The sequence below is a fragment of the Sabethes cyaneus genome, chromosome 1 (genome assembly GCF_943734655.1).
Source record: "Sabethes cyaneus chromosome 1, idSabCyanKW18_F2, whole genome shotgun sequence".
In the NCBI taxonomy this organism is placed as follows: Eukaryota; Metazoa; Arthropoda; class Insecta; order Diptera; family Culicidae; genus Sabethes; species Sabethes cyaneus.
In genome coordinates, this window is record NC_071353.1 from 165,781,083 (window position 1) to 165,805,172 (window position 24,090).

At 41.2% G+C, this 24,090-nt stretch overlaps 1 protein-coding gene across 1 annotated transcript; it reads left to right on the forward strand.

Moving 5' to 3' along the window:
• The first annotated feature begins 267 nt into the window (after positions 1-267).
• LOC128732406 (cyclic nucleotide-binding domain-containing protein 2-like) lies at positions 268-15,615 on the forward strand. Its single transcript, XM_053825652.1, has 6 exons — positions 268-291; positions 364-543; positions 605-853; positions 924-1,035; positions 14,671-14,804; positions 14,881-15,615. Exons 1-6 carry the CDS (start codon positions 268-270, stop codon positions 15,613-15,615), a joined length of 1,434 nt encoding a protein of 477 aa, XP_053681627.1.
• The last annotated feature ends 8,475 nt before the right edge of the window (positions 15,616-24,090 follow it).

Consider the following 24,090-nt stretch of genomic DNA (forward strand, 5'->3'; position numbering starts at 1 on the left):
CACTCCAAGAAACGATGACGAGCTACGAGCACGTTGCTTTTTGCAAGTTCGAATCGATGCAACATGATGCAAGTGACAGTTTGCTTGAATTCAACACCTCACACCTCACCTTCTGCATAGGAGGCGATGTTTTGCTACCACCAGCAGCGCCGCCCTACCGGTCGGCACCGAAAACTGCTTAAGCGAAAAGCGAAGCTTTTCGCAGCAGGCACTGCTCGAAAAGCATTTCAAATTGGTTTGAAAAATCGAAAAAACGAAAAGTGAAGAATGGCGAGCAAGAAAAAGGCCGACGTAAGTGCGGTTGATTGGGTTGATTGTATGCTGCATTCTATTTAATTAACACCTGTTGTATATTGAACATAGGAGGAAAAGCTACGAAGACGGCGGTTGGCACGGTTTCGTTTCAAGGCACTTGTTCGGTTGGTGATCTGCAACAACTACTGGCTGTCCGAAATTGATGAGCAGGAAATTGGGGAAAATGCCCGCCGGAACATTGCGATCATCGTTCGGCGCAAGGGAAGGAAGGGTTTGCTGACGCTTTTTGTAAGTTTGTTCATTACTTTCCACTAGAATTGGATAATATAGACAGAAAAATTGAACATAGGAAAAAGCAATTCTCAACCAACCGGCGAAGGATCGCACCGCGGAGCAACGTGCGAAACTGGTCGAACTGTTTCGTCGTTTGGAGTGTCTGTCCCGTTTTCCGTTGGAGGTACGAGAGCAGCTGGCCACGTGCGCCAGCTACCGTTACTACAATGCCGGTCGAACCGTTCTGCGCGAAGGTCACGAAGCTCAGGCAATGTATTTCGTTTTGGATGGCGAAATTACCGTCAGCCGATCGACATGGGACCCGGTAAGCGTGGCTGGTGGCATGGTTGAGCTTTGCTTTTGCTGTTGAGGAAGTAACCGTGTGTCTTCGGTAGGTTTACAAGCAATATAATGACATTGCCTACGGCGTTCGAGTGCCGGGGGAAATGTTTGGGGAAATAGCGTTCCTGTACGGGCGCCCCCGTACCATGACCTGTGCAACGGCGAGTGAGTATTTGCTACTTTAAATCATTGAATTAGTTGAAGATTTATGCTTTATTTAATCAGACTTAAAATATTGTTAAGAGGTAATCTGTTTCAGTACTGTACTGTAAAATAAGGAAAGGTTCTCAACAAATTTGCGACCTACATAACAAGGGGTGAGGTGAGGGTGAACTATTTTCGAGCACCACCCGCAGAATGACCGAACTAATGAGGTACAATTAAAACTTTTCCTTATAGGTCGGGAAAAGTTAGTTGTACGAACCAAAATCGCGTGTCGGCAGACCATCAGACTGTCGTCGTCAGTCCTTCCGTGTTCATGCGATGCTTGTGAAAAATCGCAAAACTGTCCCATGTTTATGGGGTATTCTAAAAGCTGCGAAAAGTGGTTAAATGGTGGAAACAATAGTTTGTGGCCCATGCAATTAGTCGTGGAAGGCATTAGAAAAGGGGGCCGCCCATTTGGCATAATTCCTGAAATATCACTTAATAACCAAATGGTCGCTTTCCTAGATGGTTCAAATGGTTTTCAGATAACCTTCGGACAACTTTCAGACTGCTTTCAAATGATTTAAGGGGAACTGAGCAGTCATTAACTTTTCCAGTTTCTCAACGACTCTCTTCCCCAAAAAAGGTTTACAGACGGCTCTCAAATGACATGCAAACGTTTTCCTAACAGCTTTCAGACAGACTACAGGCGACTTTTGGTATTATGATGACTTTCACGCTACTTTCAAACAATTTTTAAACGGCTGTCAGGCGACATCTGGAGAACTTCAGGATGATATTTAGATGACGTTGACATGACGTACAAAAGACTTTCAGGTGGCCTCCATCAACTTACAAACGACGCACAGTGGGCAGAATCGACCGAAAAAACGGAACTTTTTGTTGCCGGTGTTTTTAAGGGGTAAAAGGTGACTTTTCGTAGGCATAAAACATCACGAAAAATCAATTGATGATGGTCTCAACGCGCGGAAATGACGGGAAGTAGCCTCCGGCGACACAGAGGGTTGGTGCAGACTTTATAAGCCATCCGTAAAACATAGGGGCCGGAACAATCGGCATAGACCAAGGCAACGAAAAAGGACTAACGATTGGAAGCTTGGAACATGGAACTACAAGTCTCTCAATTTTCTGGGAAGTACCCATATTCTTTCCGACTTACTGAGGGCCCGTAAGATCGCCAAGCGCTACAGGAGTAATGCTGAAAGGGGTCTACGTTACATTCGTATAGAGACGGATACACCATCTACCAGAGCTTTGGCAATACACACGAGCTGGGTACAGCTTTTATCGTGATGGGAGACAACTGCCCAAGACATGACGTCAAAACCGTCATCCGAGATCTCAACGCACAGGTTGGTTCAGCGCACATCCGCAGCTGGCAAGGATGGCATCGCAGCGGAGCTTATCAAGATGGGCCCGGATAGGTGGCTACCTGTCTGCGGCGGCTGGTAGTCGAAATCAGGGATACAACAGCTACCGGAGGAGTGGAAGAAGGGAGTAATGTGCCCAATATGCAAGAAGAGCGACATGTTGGAATGTGAAAACTATCGAGCGATCACCATTTCCAACGCCGCCTATAAAGAGCTTTCTCAGATCATCTTTAGCCGCCTATCGCCGCTAGCAAGTAGATTCGTGGAAAGTTATCAAGCCGGTTTTGCAGATCCTTCGAGAGTGTCGCAAATACCAAGTCCCTACGCACCACCACCTATTCATATAGATTTCAAGGCCGCCTACGACACTATCGACGTGAAGAGCTACGGACAATTATGGACGAAAATGACTTTCCCGGAAAGCTGACTAGACTGATTAAGGCCACGATGGATGGTGTTCGGTGTTGCGCGACGAGTTCGGGCGCGTTATCAAGCTTGTTTGAAACATGCAGGGAACTTCGACAAGGCGATGGTATTTCCTGTCTTCCATTCAACATCGCGCTAGAAGGTGTTATGAAGCGTCCGGGTTTTAACACATCTAACCAATTTATCTGTTTCGCTGACAACGTGGATTAAGATGACGTTTACATGATGTTCAGAAGACTTTCAGGTAGCCTCGAACAATTTTCTACTTTTTAGACGATTTTAAATTGACTCTTAGGCTATTTTCAGAAAACTTACAGATGACTTTTAAAAGAATTTCAGACGATTTTTAAAAGTCTTTTCGACGGCAAATGACGTGCAAGCGCCTTCCAAGCAAGCGGTTTTTTTACGCGACTATTTTTACGCGAATTTCGGCATTTACGCGGTTTTTTTACGCGAATTTCGGAATTTCCTAGGTTAACTTCCGTTCCGTCTTCTCTTATAGATCGCCATTGAGATGCCTATCAAAGAACTGTTTTCACCCGTCGCCCACTTCTCGCTCGTATTAGCCCTGAATAGTTGTTCTAAATCTTCACGATATATATAACTATTCTTGGCGCATTTTTCCTCAGGATCGTGTCGTGGTGAACTATTTGTTCCAGTCTCAAATAACTTTTCAGAGCCGTTTTGCCTTTGGTTTTTAATTCCATCAGGTGACCTCTGGACAACATTCAGATGATATTTCAGTCGGCAGTCAAATGACATGCAAACGCCTTCCTAACAGCTTTCAGACAACTCTGGGATACTTTTGGCGATATTTAGATGACTTTCAGGCTACTTTCAAACGATTTTTAAACGGCTTTCAGACGACTCCTGGAGAGTTTTCAGATTTTATTTAGATGAAGCTTACATTCAAAAGACTCTCAGGTGGCCTTTTAAACGACTTTTAGGTGACCTTCGGACAATGATCAAGCGACTTTTCTGCTAGCTTTAAAATGGCTTTCTAGACGATTTTAGGATGACTTCCAGATGTTATTCGGATAACTTTCAGATGACGTTATAAATACTTTCAGCGGGCTCTATAACGACTGTCAAAATCAAATGGCTTTCAGATTACTTCTAGACTTTAGTTGATATTCACATCAGATTCTAAAGGTTTTTTGGCGGCTTTCAAGAGACTTGCAGGTGATTTAAAAAAGAATTTCCGACGACCTTATGATGACTTCCTAGAGACACAACTTTCGGATTAATTTTAAGAGACTTTAGGAGGCGAATTTTAAATGTCTTGGGTTTAGGCTTCGTCTTATGTTCGAATCTCGACTGTTAAAGTCAATAGGATCGTAGCAACTAGCCCTGCAAATGTCCTGTACTCTAACAGCTGGCTGCGAAGTCTATCGTATAAAAACAGAAGGTCATATTTCGATACCGGAATGTAGCACCTAGGCTTTGCTTTGCATTTTGCTTAGGTTTCAGAGGCTCGCCGAGGGCTTTCAGATGGCTTTAGAGTGTCTCTTTAACGACTTTCAAGCAACTTCAGCACGCCTTTTAGACTTTATCCTTCAGACGATATTCAGGTGGCTTTTGAGATGACTTTTAGACGACTTTCTAAAGATTTAATTGATTTTCGGACAAGTCTTAGGCTACCTTCAACTACTTCGTTTCTAGCCGGCTTATAACGAATTTCAAGCGTCTTCCAAACGACTTTCAGAGGAATTCTAGACGACTATTCACAACGATATTCCCCTATGATTATCACAGACGAATATCAGACGGCTAAAAGCTTTTAAGCTTCCCACTTCCAGATGACTTTTAGACTATAATTAGATGATTTTCAGTTGGCTATCAGATAACTTTCAGGCTACATTTAGACGACTTTTAGATGACTTTTAAAAGATTTTTTTGCCCGGGGACTTACCACCGCGGCCAGTATTGTGATCTATTGTGGTGTGTCATCACTTAAAAGACTTTTAGATGACTTTCAAACATTTTCCAAATGGCTTTCAAGGGACTTCTGAATAACGTTGAAGCGATATTCAAATAATTTGCATACGACTTTTAAAAGACTTTCAAATCAAAAGGCTCTTTAACGGCTTTGAAACGTCTGGTAAACGGCTCTCAGGCGTTATTTAGATGACGTTTCCATGATGTTCAGAACACTTTCAGGTGGCCTTGGACGACTTTCGCCGTTTTGGACGAGATGATTTTTAGGCGATTTTTGGACAACTTCCAGATGATTTTTAAACGACTTTCTGTCACCGTTTAGACGATATTCACACGACTTTCAGTGGACTTTCTGACGATCTTCACGACTTTTAGATGACTTAGAATTTTAGACATCTTTTAGACGGCTTAAAAGTCTTTCCGACGGCAAATGACATGCAAGCGCTTTCCAAATAGCGATTTTAAGCGATATTTCAGCTGATTTTCAGGCTACTTTTAAGCAACATTCAGATGGGTATGAAATGGGAAAGGCAAATGAGGAAGCGTCCAACATAGCTCCAGCCATCCCAAGCCCCTACCTAGCGTCTCCACGTGGCCTTACCCGGTAATGCTCTATTGAGTAGCCAGGCTAGGAGGTACGATGATGGGTGTTTCCCGGCTGCCTGATCTCAAAACTGCGGGTTTGGATGACGGCTGAGCCACACGATCTTGTTAGTAGGTAAGCTTAACATAAGTTATTTTACTTATTTATTTCGTTTTAGCTCATGGAGTAAGCACCTCCTACTGTGCAGTGAAAACTCGGGCCGAAGAAAGTTTAAATAATGCTCATGGATACCGGAAGAAAAATTAAATTAATAATGCAAGCACTCATGTAAACTCAAATGATGCAACTCTATTCCATTCGAAGGATTGCTGGTGAGATTGTTCTATTTTTGTCCATATATATTCATATACTATATATTTATATAACACATATCTTATAACATTGCCATATACCATCATTATCGTAAAGGGGAAGAAGCATCAGGGCATCGAATGAATCGAAGACTGGATGGGGGAAGTGGTAACCAGCCCAAGTCATATAAGGTCGGAGAGGATTTTGACGCGCCCTTCTAGCACAAAATCATCACGCAAGATAAGTTTGCAGTGCGAAGTTATGTATCTAGAAACCGGAAGTCTATGCTGGAGTGGAGTGTCTTATATTCCTGTGGAATCATATAAGCGACATTGCTTATAGATCCACCCAACCTTTTGGTCCTTCACGAACAATGCTGACATGAAAGTTGTTAGGTAGATAAATTCGATTCTGCAGTAATTCTACTTGCATACAATGGGAAACCCTTGAGGTGATGGTGGCTAACCCCAAACATACATACTTACATACTTTCAAAGGCTTCCTAAAAGACGTTGAGACGGCTTATAAACGAATTTCAAGTGTCTTCTAAACGACTTTCAGGCGTGTTTTAAACGACTCTTCATGACGATAACCCCCTATGACTTTTAGGCGTCTTTCATACGGTTTAGGGCTTTTAAGTGACCTTCAGATTTCCAGATGACTTATACTCTATATTCAGATGATTTTCAGGCGGCTTTCAGGTAACTTTCCGGTCACTTTTAGGTGATTTACAGACGATTTTAGATGACTAAAAAGACAATTAGAAGGCTCTCAGACGGCCATCAGACGTTTCAAGCGACTTTCGGACGACTTTTACACGATATTCAAATCACTTTTATACGACTTTCAGACGATTTAAAACACTTAATGCCTCTTCAACGGCTTTCAGGCGATATTTAGACAATGTTTACATAACGTTCAGAAGACTTTCAGGTGGTTTCAGCAAAGCAATGCCTTGGTGCTGCATTCCGTTTTTATACGACAGACTTCACAGCCAGCTGTTAGAGTGCAGGACAATTGCAGGGTCATTTGCTACGTTCTTATTGACTCTAATAGCCTCTCCCAGTCGCATTTCCAACCAACGAACGACTGGCTTGTTAGGTCAGCATCATACTTCGAAGGCATCTGGGAGACTCAGGTGGTGTCAGACAACTCTTAAATGACTTTCAGGTAACCTCCGAATGATGTTTAGGTGCCTTTTCTGAAACTTTTGTCCGGCTCTTTAGACGATTTTAGAACGAATTTTAGACGTCTTTCGGATAACTTTCAGATGATTTTAAAAAGACTCTGGAATTTACGACTGTCAAAGTATTTCAAACGGCTTTCAGACGACTTTAAAACAACCTTTAGCGAATATTCACAGCACACAGACTTATAGGTGATTTAAAAGAATTTCAGACGACCTTTATTGACTTTTAAGCAACTTCCAGATTCTGTTTTGAGGATTTTCAGGCGATCTTTAGATAACTTTTAAAAGGTTTGCAGAGGGCCCTCAGATGGTTTTGAAACGTCTCTTGAACGGCTTTCAAGTGACTTCTGGACGATGTGGTACTCACTATCAGACAATTTTCAAACGACTTTCGGGCGTCCTTCAGCCGATGTTTAGATGGCTTTTAGACGACTTATAAACCAATTCCAAGCGTATTCCAAACAACTTTTCACGACGATATCCCCCTATGACTTTCAGACGAATTCGATACATACAGACGATTTTTAGATGACTTAACGGAAAATCAGCAGTCATTAACTTTTCGTCGGAAAGCCTAATTTTGAAAGTAGTTTTTGGGCACAAAACATGGGTTCTGTATTTAAAAATGTATTCACTGCATTCTTTTTGCCAATCTGAACACAGCGAATATATTTTCATGGACAGAATTTTTATTTCAAACAAAAAAAACTGCTTTTGAAATGTACAAAATCAATGACGACTAATTTTACCTTAAAAGACTTAGATAATTCTTAGACATTTTCCAAACGGCTCTCAATTGACTTTCGGACGACTTTTACACCGATATTCAAATGAATTTCATGCGACTTTCAGATGACTTTAAAAAGGCTTTCCGACAGCTTGAAGCGACTTTATAAGCTTTCCGGATGGTTTTCAAAGCACCTTCTAGACAATGGGCAATGCAGACATCGAATAAAAATGTAGTATCTTCGATGCAATCGATGTCGTCAGGGATGTCGGAACTCAATGACGAAATTAAAAGACTTTCTACTGTGACGATTGATATAGCGGCTAACTCAACCATACAGCACTACCCAACAATAGGGCTGGAAATTCTCGATGAGTTAAAGTCATTGTCAGCAAATCTCATAGCAATGCAAAATACTGTGCCACCGCCAATGGTATCTGACTCATTCCCCAGTTTGTCAACAGAATTAAACAATAACGAAAAAACTGATTCTTCAGGATGGCGATTTTTGGGTACGAAGAGGGTATGGAAAGCTAACTGGGAGGAATACGACGCACGTCAATTATGCCGTTTAAATCAGCAAAAGCAGGCAATAAATGCAAGACGCAGAAGGCAGCGTAGAGCAAGAAACAATAATACACACAATGTTTCTAATAATGTGGATAACGGTAACTCCAATCAGAATCACGCTTTTAACCATAACAACAATAACAGCAACAATAACAACAACAACAACAGAAGCAACAATAACTACAGATACAATAACAATAGGAGTAATAGAAACAACTACAATCGGAACAGCAGGAACAGTAACAACCGGAATAATAGAATCATCGGTAATAACAACAGGCATTACAATTATAACAACAACAACAACAACATCAACAACAACAACAACAATAACATCAACAACAACAACAACAGCAGCAACAACAACAACAACAACTACAGGACTGGTAATCGTAATAACAGAAGGAACCACGAACCCAGTAATAGTAGAAACCATTACATTGACCAACGTAACTCTAATTTCACGGGCATTCAAAACCGAAACATGTGGCTGCCACCTGTTAGAGAGCTTCTTGCGGCAGCGAAAGACCAGTTTTCCAGGCCGCCAGCTAACTATCATCCGTCAATACAATTCCAGAGAGGTGAAATTTTAAACCCGTATCCACCTAATGAATTACCGTCGCGCTCTTATAATCTTATGGACCCAAGGAATTCTCTACCTACAGCATGTGAGGCATGCTCCTGCCGACATTCGTGTTTTACGAACATCCGACGCACTCCCTAGAGGAAGATTTAACACCATCCGGCGTGAACTCAGTAGTACAATCAAAATCAGAAACAGAAATTGTAGTGTACTGTCAAAACCTCAACCGCATGAGAGGTTCGTCTAAGATTAGACATATTTGTAATAAAATTTTAAGTTGTTCCTTTCCAATAATTTTGGCGAATGAAACTAGTTGGGATGAAAGTGTTAGAAGTGAAGAAGTTTTTGGAAATGCTTATAATGTTTACAGAGATGACCGAAACTTTCAGGTTTCTGAAAAGAAGTCCGGTGGTGGTGTTTTAATTGCTGTCTCAACTAAACTTGATTCCGACATTATTATTACCACGAAATTCAAAGAATTTGAGTATATATGGGTAAAGGTACTGGTAGCGGGTGAAACACACGTTTTTTGCTCAGTATACTTCCCTCCAAATAACGCAAGTAAATCTGCTTATGAAAATTTTTTCAAGGTTGCTGAACAAATTTTTTCCAAATTTCCCCCGGAAGTGAAAATTCATATATACGGTGATTTCAATCAACGCAATGCCGGTTTTATTCCAGACACTGAAAATGAGGACATCTTACTTCCAATTGTAGGCGAAAATGAAACGCTACAGTTTATTTTTGACAAAACTTCTAGTTTAGGACTTAATCAAATCAATCATGTGAAGAATCAGCAAAATTGCTTTTTAGATTTATTGTTAACAAACATGCATGAAGACTTTTGTGTAACCGCTTCATTGACTCCACTATGGAAAACCGAAGCATTCCATACAGCAATTGAATTTTCTATATTCGTACATGAAAATAAGAGACCCCTTGATTGGGAATATGAAGATGTCCACCAGTTTCATTTGGCAAATTATGATATCATTAAATGTTGTCTTAGCACATTAGATTGGCAAACCCTTTTCAATTGTGATGAAGGTATCGAAACCTCTGTAGAAATCTTTTACAAATTATTAAATGAAATTATAAATGAGCATGTCCCCCTAAAGAAAGTAAGGCGACATGGCTATTCAAAATATCCTATTTGGTTTAACCAACAAATAAAAAACTTGAAAAATCGCAAACAAAAAGCCCATAAAAGGTACAAGAATAATGGCAGTAACGCAAATCTGGCCCTTTACTTAGATAGTTGTAACCAACTAAATGTAGCCATTGATACAGCATACGAGCAATATAATTCCAAAACCGAAAGTGAATTAAAACGTCATCCAAAAAATTTCTTTAATTATGTAAAAACTAAATTGAAATCGAACAATTATCCGACAGAAATGTATCTCAACGAAACGGTTGCTGATAACCCAGATGAAATTTGCAATCTATTTTCAACTTTTTTTCAAGGAACTTATACTGCTTTTTCGGAAACAGATCGGGATTACAGATATTTCGATTTCCTCCCAGAATTTACTACTGATATCACTATCAAAAAAATCGAAGCACATGTTATTTTAGAAGGTTTAACTAAGTTGGATGCCTCCAAGGGTTGCGGACCCGACGGTATTCCTCCCGTGTTTTTGAAAAAGTTAGCATTAGAACTTACAGCTCCATTGTATTGGCTTTTTAACATGTCACTAGAATCCGGCAATTTCCCTAAGACATGGAAAGCCTCATACCTCATTCCAATTTTTAAAAGCGGTAAAAAATCTGATATAAGTAACTATCGAGGTATTGCTATTATTTCTTGTATTCCCAAACTTTTTGAAGCAATCATTAATGAATCGTTGTTCAATCAAGTCAAAAATAGAATATCTAATATGCAACATGGGTTTTTTAAGGGCCGCTCAACTAATACAAATCTAATTGAATTCGTTAGTTATTCGCTGAATGCAATGGACAAAGGGAGCTATGTAGAAGCATTATATACTGATTTCAGCAAAGCATTTGATCGCGTTGATATACCCATGCTATTATTTAAATTACAAAAAATAGGAGTCCAATCAGATCTGCTTAAATGGATCGAATCCTATCTGACTAATCGTCAGCAAATAGTCAAATTTGAAGGGAAAAAGTCAAACCCTCTAGAAGTAACCTCTGGAGTTCCCCAAGGTTCACATTTAGGCCCTCTTTTGTTTATTTTATTTGTGAACGATATCTCTTTTTTGCTGAAAAATGTTAGGGTATTAGTATATGCCGATGATATGAAGCTCTTTTTAGCAATAACAAACGAGGAGGACGTCAGAGTATTCCAGCTCGAAATACAGGTTTTCTATATTTGGTGTAACAAAAGTCTTCTTCAACTTAACACTCATAAATGTAGATCAATAGCCTTCAGTAGAAAAAGAAACATGCCAAACATTACAATTTCTCTAGGAAATAATTTGGTTGAAAAGTGTGAAAAAATCAGAGATTTAGGAGTTATATTAGACTCAAAACTAACATTTATTGAACATTATAACACAATTATCAACAGAGCTAACAGTATGCTAGGATTTATAAAAAGATTTAGCTACGACTTCCGTGACCCATACACAATAAAAACACTATATCTTGCATATGTGAGGTCAATATTAGAATACTGTAGCATAGTCTGGTCACCATTTTCATTAATACACCAGGAACGAATAGAATCAGTACAAAAACAATTCGTGCTGTTTGCTTTGCGTAAACTAAATTGGACAAGCTTTCCTCTTCCCTCTTATGAAGCCCGCTGCTTGCTTATAAATATACAGACACTAAAACAGCGACGTGAGTTCGCCAAAGTGTCATTTGTAAACGATATTGTTTCACACCGTATAGATTCTATGGAAATTTTATCCAAACTCAGCTTTTATGTACCGAACCGTCAATTGCGGAACCGAAATATATTTAGCATAAGTCACTGTCGCACAAACTATGCCAAATTCGGGCCTTTAAATCAGATGATGATCGCCTATAACCAACATTGCGAAAATATTGACTTTACTATGTCTAAATTAAAATTAAAACAATACTTTAATTCTACGCGTTAGATGCAAAAAATGTAAGCAATATTATGTAATTTAAAAGTTGCACTGTTCAGTTTTCTTTGTAGACTGTGTTGTAGTAATAGAACTAATATTATGTAATAACTAATGTTAAAGGTCTACTATGATTTGACGACTAAATAAATAAATAAATAAAATAAATAAATAAATAGACAAGTTTGAGACGATATGCACATGACTTTCAAAGGGATTCCTGGTGACCTTCACGACCTTCAAATGATTTAGAATTGACGACACCTTTCAGACGACTTTTAAGCCTTTCCGACAGCAAATGACATGCACAAGCGCGTTCTAAACAGCTACTTTGGCGATATTCAGATGACTCAGGTGGTTTTCAGAGCTTCTCGTGATTTTTATGTGTTCATTCATTCAGATGCCTTCAAAACTTCTGGACGACTTTTAAACGATATTTCCATGACCATAAAGCGACTTGCATTAGGCATTTAGTAGATGCCTTTGAAACAACTTTCAGGCGACCTTCAAATAACTTTTATGCGTAAAATTTGCAAATGATTTTTAAAAGATTTTCAAATGACCTTCAGCGATTTTTAGTCGATTTTCAGACAATTTCCAGTCGTCTTTCATATTTCTAGACGACGTTCAGACTAGTGTTCGACATCGGAACGAAAATTGAAGTCCAGCACGAACTTTGTTATTCCGACTATAAAGATTAATAATCCGGTCCGATTTGGCTCTGTTCAGGTTCCGGAACCGGAACAGAGCCAAACCGGACCGGAATAAAGTCGGAATAACAAAGTTTGTGCCGATTTTTACCGGACCGGATCGGAACCCGGATTTCAATTTTCGTTCCGATGTCGAACACTATTTCAGACGATATTCGCATGACCTTCAGGCGACTTTCATGCGACATTTAAATGATTTTCAAACGGCCTTTAAAAGGCTTTCTTAAGACGACCTTAAGACGACTTCCAGGTAATTTTCGGACAACTTCCAGATTTCTTTATTGAGACTTAGACCGCTCCAAGACAACTTTCAAAGTCTTTCAGGCGGTTTTCAGACGATTTAAACAACTTTTAGAAGATATTCACCTGACTTTTAGAGGGGCTGGAACCGAATGGCCGAATCACGAATGGCCGAAATACAAATGGCCATTTTCATGCGTGATCTTTTTGATAACTTTTAGACGACTTTCATACTTTCAGATGTGAGACAGCTTTAAATCGACATACCGATGATTTTTCAGATGAATTCAGGGCGGCTTTTAGACGATATTTGCATGAGGCGACTTCCGGAGAAATTCATAACCCATTAAATGTCTTTCAAACAGTTTTCAAGCGACCTTCATGTATAAAACTTTCGGATGACTTAAATGATTTTCAAATGACTTCCAAGTGATTCTCAGACAATTTTCAGATGACTTTTCAACTGAAAAACGGCTATTAGACGATACTCGCATGACCTTTATGAGGCGCCCAGTTAACTTCGAGGTACGATCTGCTGGTCTAACAAGCCTGTCGTCGTATGTTCGAATCTCGGCTAGGCGATGCTTGCTAGCTACAGTCAGTAGGAAGATCGGCACACTGGCCCCGTATTTTTCCTGTACTCTAAACAGCCGGCTGCGAAGTCTGTCGATAAGCAAGGGCAATGTCTAATGACGGTTTTAGTCCACGGCTTTGCTTTTAGACGGCTTTTAAATGGCTTTCAGTCTATCTTCAGACTACTTTCGGGTGACCTAGAAGAATTTCTGACAACTTTCAGCCGACTTTTAAACTGTATTTAGATGATTTTCAGCAGCTTTCAAACGGTATTTGGATACCTTTTAACAAATTTGCAAAACAGCTTTCAGATGACTTGCAGTCGACTTTAAGCCGACTCTCAAAAGGCTTTCAGACGATTTTTAGATGGCTTTCAGACGACCTGCAGATGGTTTTCAAATGACTTTCAAACGGTTTTCAAGTTTAGAATGAAGAATTGCAGAATTTAGGAATACTGCACACGGGTAATATGCGTTCAGAAGAAAATATTTGAAAATTGAAGATCGGTTATATTTCTTTCCATTAAAAAGTGCTTGAATGCAAATCAGAATTTTAGATTATTCCTAAACCTTATTGTAGTGTATTCCAAAAGAATATGATACACCTTAAACGTTTATTTAAAGCTTGCTAAAATAACTTCTGCCCTACTGCTAAACTCAAATAATCATGCACTTTCAACATTACCGCTTTTCCTCTACAATAAAAGAAATTGATTGTCTGTTAAATCCTTCCACAAGGCAGCAACACAGTTCCGATTGCGACTTCAGTGTTCGCCTAACCCTTCTAACCTAACGGAAGGGAAAGCGTGCCATGCCATGCAGCCACTAGCATTTATCGTGATTAATAGATTAGTGGTTGGAGCAATTTATCGCTTCGTCGAGCCACTCGTCGCATCGCTTCGTGTCATTCGAAGTTTTGTGGGTTTATTATTGCTGTCTATATAGATGTAAGAAGGAAGTTACGAGCGAACCCGTTTTCTCCGTATCCTCCTTTTTGGGGGATAGAAAAGATTGGCACTGGAAGATTGCGAATCAACACAGGAAAACTGTCAAAGTTCCCTTCACTCATTTGAGGGGTGAACTGAAAACCCGTAACCAACTATTACGGGGGCCAAACTGCGGGCCAACTATTTGCATGCCTTTGCTAGGAAATGTGTGTGTGTGTATGTGTTTGTACGTTACAAGCGGAAAACTTTAAACGATTTCCGATTGCCGCGTCGTGCTACTTACTTGGGTGAAAGCTAGAGCGTAGAATAGAAGCGGAAAACTCACCAATAATGCCCCGAAACTTTTTCGCTCATTTACTCCTCCGGTCGGGTCGCGTACGGACGGCATTCCCGCTGACTGCAGCTGACTGCGAGCTGCTGTGTGTATCGCGGGACGATTTCGTGCGTTTGTTGGAACCAACCCTGCGGCTGCAATGGTCCCAGATGCAGGAAGCGATCCAGCGCTTCCAGTACTTTGACCACTGGAACGAAGATCAGGTGAGTTTCATTCAATTAGTCTGTTTCAATTGGTCAATCACTAACTAAAACACTTCTTTCGCCAACCTTGGCGCAGATTCGCGAGTGCTGCATCCTGGCCAAGGTGAGCCACTTCAAGCCGCAGCAGCAAATTGCCGTTGCCGAAACGGGCGGCCAGTTCGAGTACGCCTACTTCGTGCTTAGCGGTCAGTGCATGATTTTGCAGTGCCTTAAGGTCAAGAAGAAGATGCGTGGCCAGCGTGAGTGCTATCGGCTGCAGCCGGCGGAGTCGGAAGAAATGCAGCTGCGAATTGCCGAACGGTTGATGAAACGCAAGGATTCGGATGTAATACTTTCGGTACTGTCCCCGAGACTGCGTGCTTCGCTGGAGTTGACGGCAGCAGATGGTGGCGGGGAATCGCCACCACTTCCCGAACAGCAACCTGCAGTGTCACAGCAGGAAATGCTGGAACATCACTTTCTAGACGTTGGCACCTACAGCTGCGGATCGGTTTTCGGACTGGGAGAACGAATGGCGGATCGCTCGATCGTTGCTCGGAACCACGTGCAGTGCATGATGATCCCACGCTATTGGTTGTTCATGAAGCACCAAAATACCGGCAACGTTTGGCAGCGCATCAAAATGTATCTGGACATGGCGATTCCCAGCCGGGAGCAGTTGTTTCAGCAGTTTTTGGATGACCTAAATTGGTTGGTCTACCGAAAGAAGGTTGTCAGCGAAGTGATTCGGCTGCGCGGCCGCCAGAACCATACCCGGCTGGCCGACGTTCCCATGGTGTGCCGAGTGGAGCAAGGCAGAGGATCCAATTGATTGGATGCGACCGATTATGTAATAACTAGCAAGCCGCGCGAATCACCACCGGCACCGGACAGACACACGTTGAACCCCGCGCGACTAATTGCTGTTTATTTTCGATCTTTACAACTTTTGCTTTCAATGCGCGGTGAGCCAGCAAATAATCAGCATCATCATCGCATATATGCTCACACACTAATGATTAAGAGGGGCTTTTCGGGAAAAAGAAGCTCGAGTGTAGATGAAGTGTAATGGATAATAAATTATGCCCGAGTCGGGTCGTTACAGAAAAGGAAGATGCTTCGTGTTTCTATTACGTCATGATGGCATGAGAGTGTGCGGGGCAGAGGGCTTTTGGCTCCCGGCAGGTAAAAACGAAACCGAAATGTAATGGTTCACTGGATGACCTTGCGTGTTCGGTTGATTGAGACATATTGAGATGGGTTGACCCGTGCGATCGTCCCCCCGCTTGGTCGCCCGCCCCTGGCGGTTCGGTTGGGGTTGTTAGTTTACCCACTGCAGTGCGTGACCCGAGTAGAGGAGACCTGTGGCTTGATTTGGATGACATTTGCTGACGCTTGACGCAGTCAATGTGTTGTGGTGACAGAAAGATGATCGTAAATTGATGTGAACAGGAAAACCCAAACACGCCACCAGGGTCGGTCAAATATGCAAACTTGGTCAAGGATATATGGTCAACGCTCTTAGGGGCGGTTTGATTAAAAAAAAATAAAATATTCACAGGTGGAGGCACAGACAAACAGACGAGACACTCGCGATAATTCCATCGTCCAATCAAAAACCACTCATTTTTCAAAAAACCATGTTTCGCAACATGGCCACACCGCGGCGCGCGAGTGTTACTTTGAGTTTTCAGTATAAAACCATTCAAATGTACAAAACCTTACAGCATAAAACCCTGCAAATGCAAGCAACATGCATAACAGAGGGTGCTAGTGTGCAAGCAAAATGTGCAGGACGATGGTTTTTAAAGGATTTTCTTCTAAGTGTCATGTCAGTTCGTCAGTGGTGGAGGTATCGAATTTTGAACCTTGATTTTTAAACCTTTCCACTCGCTCTGAAGAAAAGATGTAATTCGGTTAATTAGACACTGCACCATCACTGCTACCGTGTGACCGTGAGTGAATTGTCGAATTATTGATTTAAGAAACCCAAAATCAAACGCAAAGAATTAGTGCCATCGATCATCACTCGTCGATCAGTCGTCAAATCAGTTGTCCACCGATCGTGAAACCTTCAGATTATGAAATGCCCGAAACGTAAACTTGAAAAGATGATGAAAAGGTCATCATCGATAGTGCGTTTGCTTACTAATTTATTTGTTTTGTTTTTCTGCTGCTGCTGCTCGACTAAACTTATGCAAATCGCTTATTCAAGTGTCCATTTTTTGCAATTTGGTCGTAATAACTGTTTGAAAAATTTACCTAAGAGCGTGCCTTCCTTACGGTTGGGTTTGTGAGATTTCAGGACCCACAATCAATGAAGAAAACTATAAACTATATTGAGTTATATTTTTTATCACTTTTTTCGACTAATTCTTGGAGCTTGCAGTTCGCGTAACACTCATTTTCAACATGCTCTTTACAATCGGTTAGCTCAGGATTCCTTAACAGGTCTTAGCTCCGAAATATATTGTGTCCAAATTCTACTCCTTAGGAACCACGGTGACGTCATTGTACTCCGTTGTACTGACGTTGTACTCCGTTATTTGGTCAAGTTTGACCAGGCAAAAAAGACAATCAAAGTCTTTTGAAGGTACTGCTTTTGAACAATTTCTTGGTTCATAGATCCATAGTTCATAGCTGCATGTGGCAGCAAATGAGGAGGTTTTTTGGGGGAGTTTCGAGGTCTGCTTTATGTTTCAGTCTTCGATCGAATAAATTATACAATTCTTGTCCAGCAATTTGTCCGAAAACGGTATTGTAGTACGTAGGGGACATCAGACGCGAAGGATAGTATGCTAGGCATAGAGCCACCAGAATGATCTGACTCCCGGCAGTATTCTATACAAACGGTAAGGAACCACTAGCACTTCACTACATAATTTCAAGGATTTGAGAGGAGAAACTACCGAGGGAGCTGTGGTCGGCACGATTGCTGTAATTACCGTGGACGGCTGATCAATTATCAACCCAATGGCAAGTAAAGCGGGTTTCATGAGGGCCCGTGGATTTCAGGGCAGCATACGATCCAGTCGAGCGCGAACAGCTATGGCAGACAACGGTTTTGCCGACAAACCGACGCGGCTGATTAAAGCTACCCAGGAGCGAGTGATGTGTCCTGTGTTTCCGGAACACTCGAGTCCCTTCGAATCATGCAGAGGACTGCACCAAGGAGATGGACTGTTCTGCATGTTATTCTACATCGCAATTGGAGGTTTGAAGCGGCGAGCGGGCATCGAAACAAGAAGAATGATCTTGAGCAATAGTAAACAACTCATAGGCTTCGTAAACGGTCTACGCCAGACTAAAAACGGATGCTATGATGATTAGGTTACAAATCAATGCGTTGAAAACCAAATATATGGTAGGAAGAGGCTTCAAAGAAAATAACGTTCACCTCCCTCGAACAATGCAAAACTCAGAGGGGTTGTGCATAAGACACGACCGCATAGGTGACGTAGGACTACGTAAGTCTCTTTGTAGCGATAGCAGGATGTATCCATGTATGTAGTAATATGATTCTTCATGTATACAAGCTACATACGTAACGTTTATCAAAGTAGTAACATTGTTATACGTTCAATCCCCAACCGATTTTGGATTTATATCCATGAATTAATTGAATCTATTCTATTAAAACGAATCGAAGTCACACTAAACCAAACAGTAAATCAATAATAATTTGATAATTTTGCGCAACTTTTCTGCGGCTCACAAAAGAACACTCATAATAAAGCATTTACAAGTTGCAGACGTTTTGTAAGTGGCAGAAAATGTCGCCCGTGGCCAGAAAACTTATTTCCGTCATTTGTTGGTCGTCCACAACGGCGAAAAATTCAACTTTTCCCTCGTTGTCTGTGTTATTATGGTATTAACTAGGCAGGAAAATATTATAAACTCTTCGATCGTTGTGAGGCCCTTGAAAACGCACTTAACGTAATTCTGTTTTCGGTAAATTGGAGCACCAATAACCGCAAACCAGGCACGGTTTGTTGCAACGGATCAACCGGGAAGCCGGAAAGCAGCCATGCGATCGACGAAGCCGTTCGTGTATGGTCATGAGTCACGATGAAATACCACTCCAGGTAGCACACTGCAAGTGACGTGGGATAATTCTGGTCGTTTTGTTGTCGCGAGCAGCATATTTCTTGCCAGTTCCACAACTTCAGCAGCCAGATATTCCATCACGGCAGCGAGATGAGTGCTCCAGCTCCAACACGCTCACCATACTTTCCTTTCCTGAGCAGCCGATGAACACGACCGACCGGGAACTGCAGACGTGCACGACTCGACCGTGACTTTTGCTTGCCCTTGATGCTTCCTCCTTTGTCGCGTCCAGACATGCCAATAAGATGTTCGCAGTAGCAGCGTTTAAATAATGCTGTTCGCCGGCTTACCTCGTGTTATATACCAGAGCAAACGACAAGAATCGGTTCCGCCTATTTTTCATGGTCTATCATTCCATCATCTACGTTGAACAAACTTGAGCATTTCAATTTCAGTCTGAAGAAAAGCCAAGCTGCCAAAGAAAACTTATTACGTATTACTGTAGCATTGCTGACGGATATATTTGTGTTGCTAAAGAAAACCGAGTGAAAAGCCCTGCGTTCCAAGTTTCCTAAGCTTCATCAGTTACCGAAACCCGTTCTTTTAAGAACGAACAAATTGTTATATGAAGATGCAAAAGATGTCACTAAAACTGCTAATACTAATACTGCTTATAACAAGATATAAAAGTGGAGTCACCTCCGGTGTAGAAGTTAGCATTCACGCCTCTCACTCCGAGGGCCCGGGTACAAATCCCAACCCCGCAGAAGTCACGAATGACCCATACTGTTAAAGTGACTATAATCAAACAAAAAAAAAAACAATCAAGGAAAGGTAGGTAGGATTTCATTTGGTACTCTTGTAACTTTGTTATAGTAGAACTAAATGGAATTTTCCATCGACTTTCTCGTTGATTCCTGAATTGTACCAAGACTTGTTCGATAATAATTGGAAATTATTCCAACCAATCACGAAGCGACAATTTCCAGGACGACCGAATTAGTTATTTTTAATTTTTCAATGACGCGCATTGAAAATCAATAGTTTTCTATATTTTCCAATTCGATTTTCCGACCAATTGGTGCAAATATCTTGGAAATCTATTGAAAATTAACTTATAATTCAGCCGAAGCGTGAAAACGAGTTATCACTTTGATGACGTCATTTCCAACAACCACGAAGCGACAATGCTGGTTAAACATAGGTTTATTATTATCATTTTTTCAATAGTTCAACATCAAGAATCCATACTTTTCTTCAATTGGGCCAATTCTTAGATTTTCCGATCAATTGGTGTAAGAACATTGAAAATCGATCGGGAAACTACTAACGTTCAAAACCTGACTACTTTTCGAGAAAGACTTTTTTTGGAATGACCCCTATCCCAAACCTTGCCGTAAGACGTAGTTCTACATCAAAAAAGGCCTATGCGATAGTCTTAATGATCGTCTTTTGTGGCAGGCCCCGATTGATGTACACAGTTTACGGACTGCTCATAGCCATTGATGGAGTTGAGCCGCATAGGTACTACATGGTTAATAAAACCAATGACCGTTTTGGGATTTAGGCTCCATACCTGATACATGGAGTAAGAAGGAAGCCACCGATAATACCTTACCGATATTCTTTAAATGATAAAGAGCGGGGCTGTGTCCTGTTAGGAGTCCCGTGATTGTGCGTAGTTCACTACGAGTTAAATGGAGGTTTTGGTGGGGTTTACATCAAGTCCCTCTTGTGAGCACCATAACATGGTGGTGTTTAGCACTCCTTACAAGCGACTTGACAGTACTGCGTCAAACTTTTCTCTGACAATAAGTACAACGTCGTTGGCGTAGGCAACGTCCTCATAGCTTAGTTGTGATAGGGTTGTGAAGGAATGCGTTGGCCATCAGTGACCAGAGCAAGGAGGAGAGAACTCCTTCCTGTGGACATCTCTTGATCATCGAAGTCATGACCGACGTATCTTCTAATGATGCTGTAATTTCTCTGCTCGAGAACAACGCTTGTATTAATTGACGCAAAGGACGTGTTATCGAAAGCACCTTCATTATCAAGAAAAGCACAAAGTGCTGTCTCTTAATATTTAAGCGATTTCCCAATTAACGTCACTAAGCAGTGCAGTGCGGTTTCCGAAGATTTACCGTGTTGATTTACATGTAACGCAGAGTTTTAAAAAACTCATTGCGAATATAGTTATCCGTGATTTTATCCATCAGCTTAAGAAGCGTTGAAGTCAAACTTATCGGTCTGAAAGCCTTGGGCATGGTTTTGTCTTTTTTGCCAGCCTTAGGTATGACACCGCCCTTACTTTTCGCCAATTCTCCGGGATATTTTCCAAAGTGAGACTGGCTCGAAAGAGGCTGATGAGCTCGGACATTATAACACTGTCCGTTTTTTTTTCGTAAGAAAATAGTTAGAATCACCAGCAAATTCTGCACACTAGCTTTTGTGCATTTCCTGGATGCTGCTGTTCAATTTTTCTTGCATTCCTCCATGCTTTGGGAAACTGTTCCTTCCCTCCTGAAGATCCTCTTCACAATCGACCCAAGTTCCTATCTAGCACCTCCACGTGAACATACCCGGCAATGCTCTTTCCTTAAGATTGAGTAGCTAAGCTAAGGAGGTGCGATGCTGCGTGGATTTCGGCTGCCTGATATCAAAATCGTAGTTTTGGGCAGACGGCTGATCCACCCAGCCCCTTTGATACGTAAGCCCCAACACATATTCTAATTGTTTGTTTCGTTCTAGCTCTTCAAAAACCTACTATAAAATAGAAACATTGACAGTAAAACTTGCTAATAATGTACATGGATATTGTTAGGTTGTTGTACATGTAGGATTGATAGAAACTCAAATGATGGGATCATTATGATGCAACTATATTTGATGTAAAGGACTGCTGGTGAGCTCGTTCTATTTTTATCCATATTAATTTCATTTCATTATATATCATATGATAAATTCATTATACGCATTAAAAGATAAATTCATGAATACAGAGGCAACATATGAGATATGGAAGTGTGGAGGATGGAGTGAGGAGTCAACCGGAATCACTAGGAGGAAACTCCTGAAGGTCTGAAATAATATTTATATTGCACTCTTTGAACAAACAAGCCATCACGTGGGTTAAAGCTGGAGCAGCGAAATTGATTGTTACATAGAAGGATCCTAATGCTGAAAGGAAATTCTTATAATCCCGGAATGCGCACAAGTGTCTCTGATTGTGGGTCCGCCCAATCCCTTTCGGTCCTTCTACAACAGCTTTAGTGTGAAATTCATTTGACAATCAAATTTGGATCTACTGTAAGTCTACCCACATACACTGGCAGGATTCCCTGGCAGGCAGTGGATTCCCCTCCATACATACATATACATACAAACATGCTTTGTGTAGAAAATACGCATCGCAGACCACAAGTACAAAAAGCATGCCATACTAAAACCTTCTGTTCAAACTTTTCCAGCGTAATCGTACTGTCGGTATCGTCCACCACCTCGTCCGCCGATTTCGTGTAGAATTTCGGCCCTGGAAGCGCTTTTGAATTCTGTTTGACGTAAGTTTCGTCGTCCATATAGATGCACTTGTTGCCGTTGTCTATTATCCGTTTATAGTTATCGTGCCCTTATTTAGGCTCGAGATTGTTACTCTCCGGACTTCTCAGGTACCTTATGATTCTTGTGTGTCTTTACGAAGTTCCTGACCTTGATTCACTGAATTATCGCAATTCTACTTTTAAGTATTTTAGCCAAATAAGACGTTGTTCGGTGTCGTTTAATATGAGTTATTACTTCAGAATCCACCGGGGGCTAACTGGAACCCTTCTCTATTCATCGATGATATTTTTACGCTTGTGTGGTGCACTTTAAACCGTTTTGTGATTTGGTTGATAAAAAACACCGTTTTCAGTGCACCAAATGTGCAGATTTTTTTTCTGATTTCAAGATCAATCCGAGGCATAGCGAAACGTAAAAAATAATCGACACAAATCGATTGCACAACTTTTTTTTAGATATTTAAACAAACTTTTGCTTACACGCACATAAAAATTACTTCACCCATTTTTGAGTAAAATCATTTTAAAGTTTTAAATGAATTATGACCCCTCTCCTCTTTAAGAGGGGGGGGGGGCTTCCACACAAATCAAATGCAAATTTCCTCATGTCTCGAGACCTAATCAAGCAAATGGAACCAAAGTTGGCATGCGGGGGATTTTGGCGGCAGGAATTTTTTAAGAGGGTTTGAGACCCCTCACCCCTGTGACAGGGAGATAAGGACTCTCATACTAATACAACAGAAATTTTTCCGTAACTCAAGAACTAATCCAATTCGAGAAATTTTAGACTCTTCCATAAAACATTAGTTAATAACGAAAGAGAATTTTTCAATCGAACAATCGGAGGGAGTAGCCCCTCCGCAGAAATCGCCTCTGTCCAGGTTTATTTATTTTCCTTGGTCTACTAACCTCTATTACTTTTCTTCTTCTATTACTGTTATACAATCACGACGAATATTGCTACCCGCTTTATTATCCGCTATCTGGCTAAGCAATGAGGGGAGTTGTTTTCTATTTTACAGTGAGGAATAATTGCAAATTTCTATATTAAACAACCCATGCTTTCATAGTTACGTAACTGCCAAAATGAATCATCTAAGGTTGAACTTCTCAGAAACTTGCAAAACTCGAGATTGTGACAAAGATCATCCGAGATTCATGATTTATGTACAACACAGGTTAATTTGGCCAAGAACCGCTAGCAACGGCACTTCACTGGCTGATTTGGCAAGAAGAGAAACTACCGGAGAAGTGGATGGAAGCCCAAGTAACAAGTTGGGTTTTATTGCACTCTTATGATAGTATTTAAGACCAAAATTGGTCACGGAAACCGCCATAACAGTACAATAAAACTCACATTGTTACTTGCGAGGCGTAGTCTGTCCGATCTACAAAAACTAGACTGCTGTAACTACCGCGGCTTTACGCTGGTCAAAGCCGCCTACAAGGTGCTCTCCCAGACATACGTGCACTTGCCGTTTTTGAACGAAAGGTGTTGCGGACTATTTTTGGCGGAGCACAAACGAAAAGCGGAGAGTGGCGGAGGCGTATGAATCACGAGCTGCAGGCACTGCTTGGAGAGATTCTCATCGTATACCTGGCGAAAGTTGGGAGACTACGGTGGGCCGGCCACGTCGCAAGTATGCCGGACGACTGTGCAATGAAATCCGTTCTCTTCAAGAACCCCACCGGCACCAGGAATA

What these genes read in the sequence shown, in the direction of transcription:
- LOC128732406 (XM_053825652.1), top strand. Translation starts at nt 268, where the DNA reads ATGGCGAGCAAGAAAAAGGCCGAC. An exon ending in AGGGTTTGCTGACGCTTTTT is followed by an intron (nt 544 to 604) that starts GTAAGTTTGTTC and finishes AATTGAACATAG; the next exon opens with GAAAAAGCAATTCTCAACCA. An exon ending in ACCACTGGAACGAAGATCAG is followed by an intron (nt 14,805 to 14,880) that starts GTGAGTTTCATT and finishes ACCTTGGCGCAG; the next exon opens with ATTCGCGAGTGCTGCATCCT.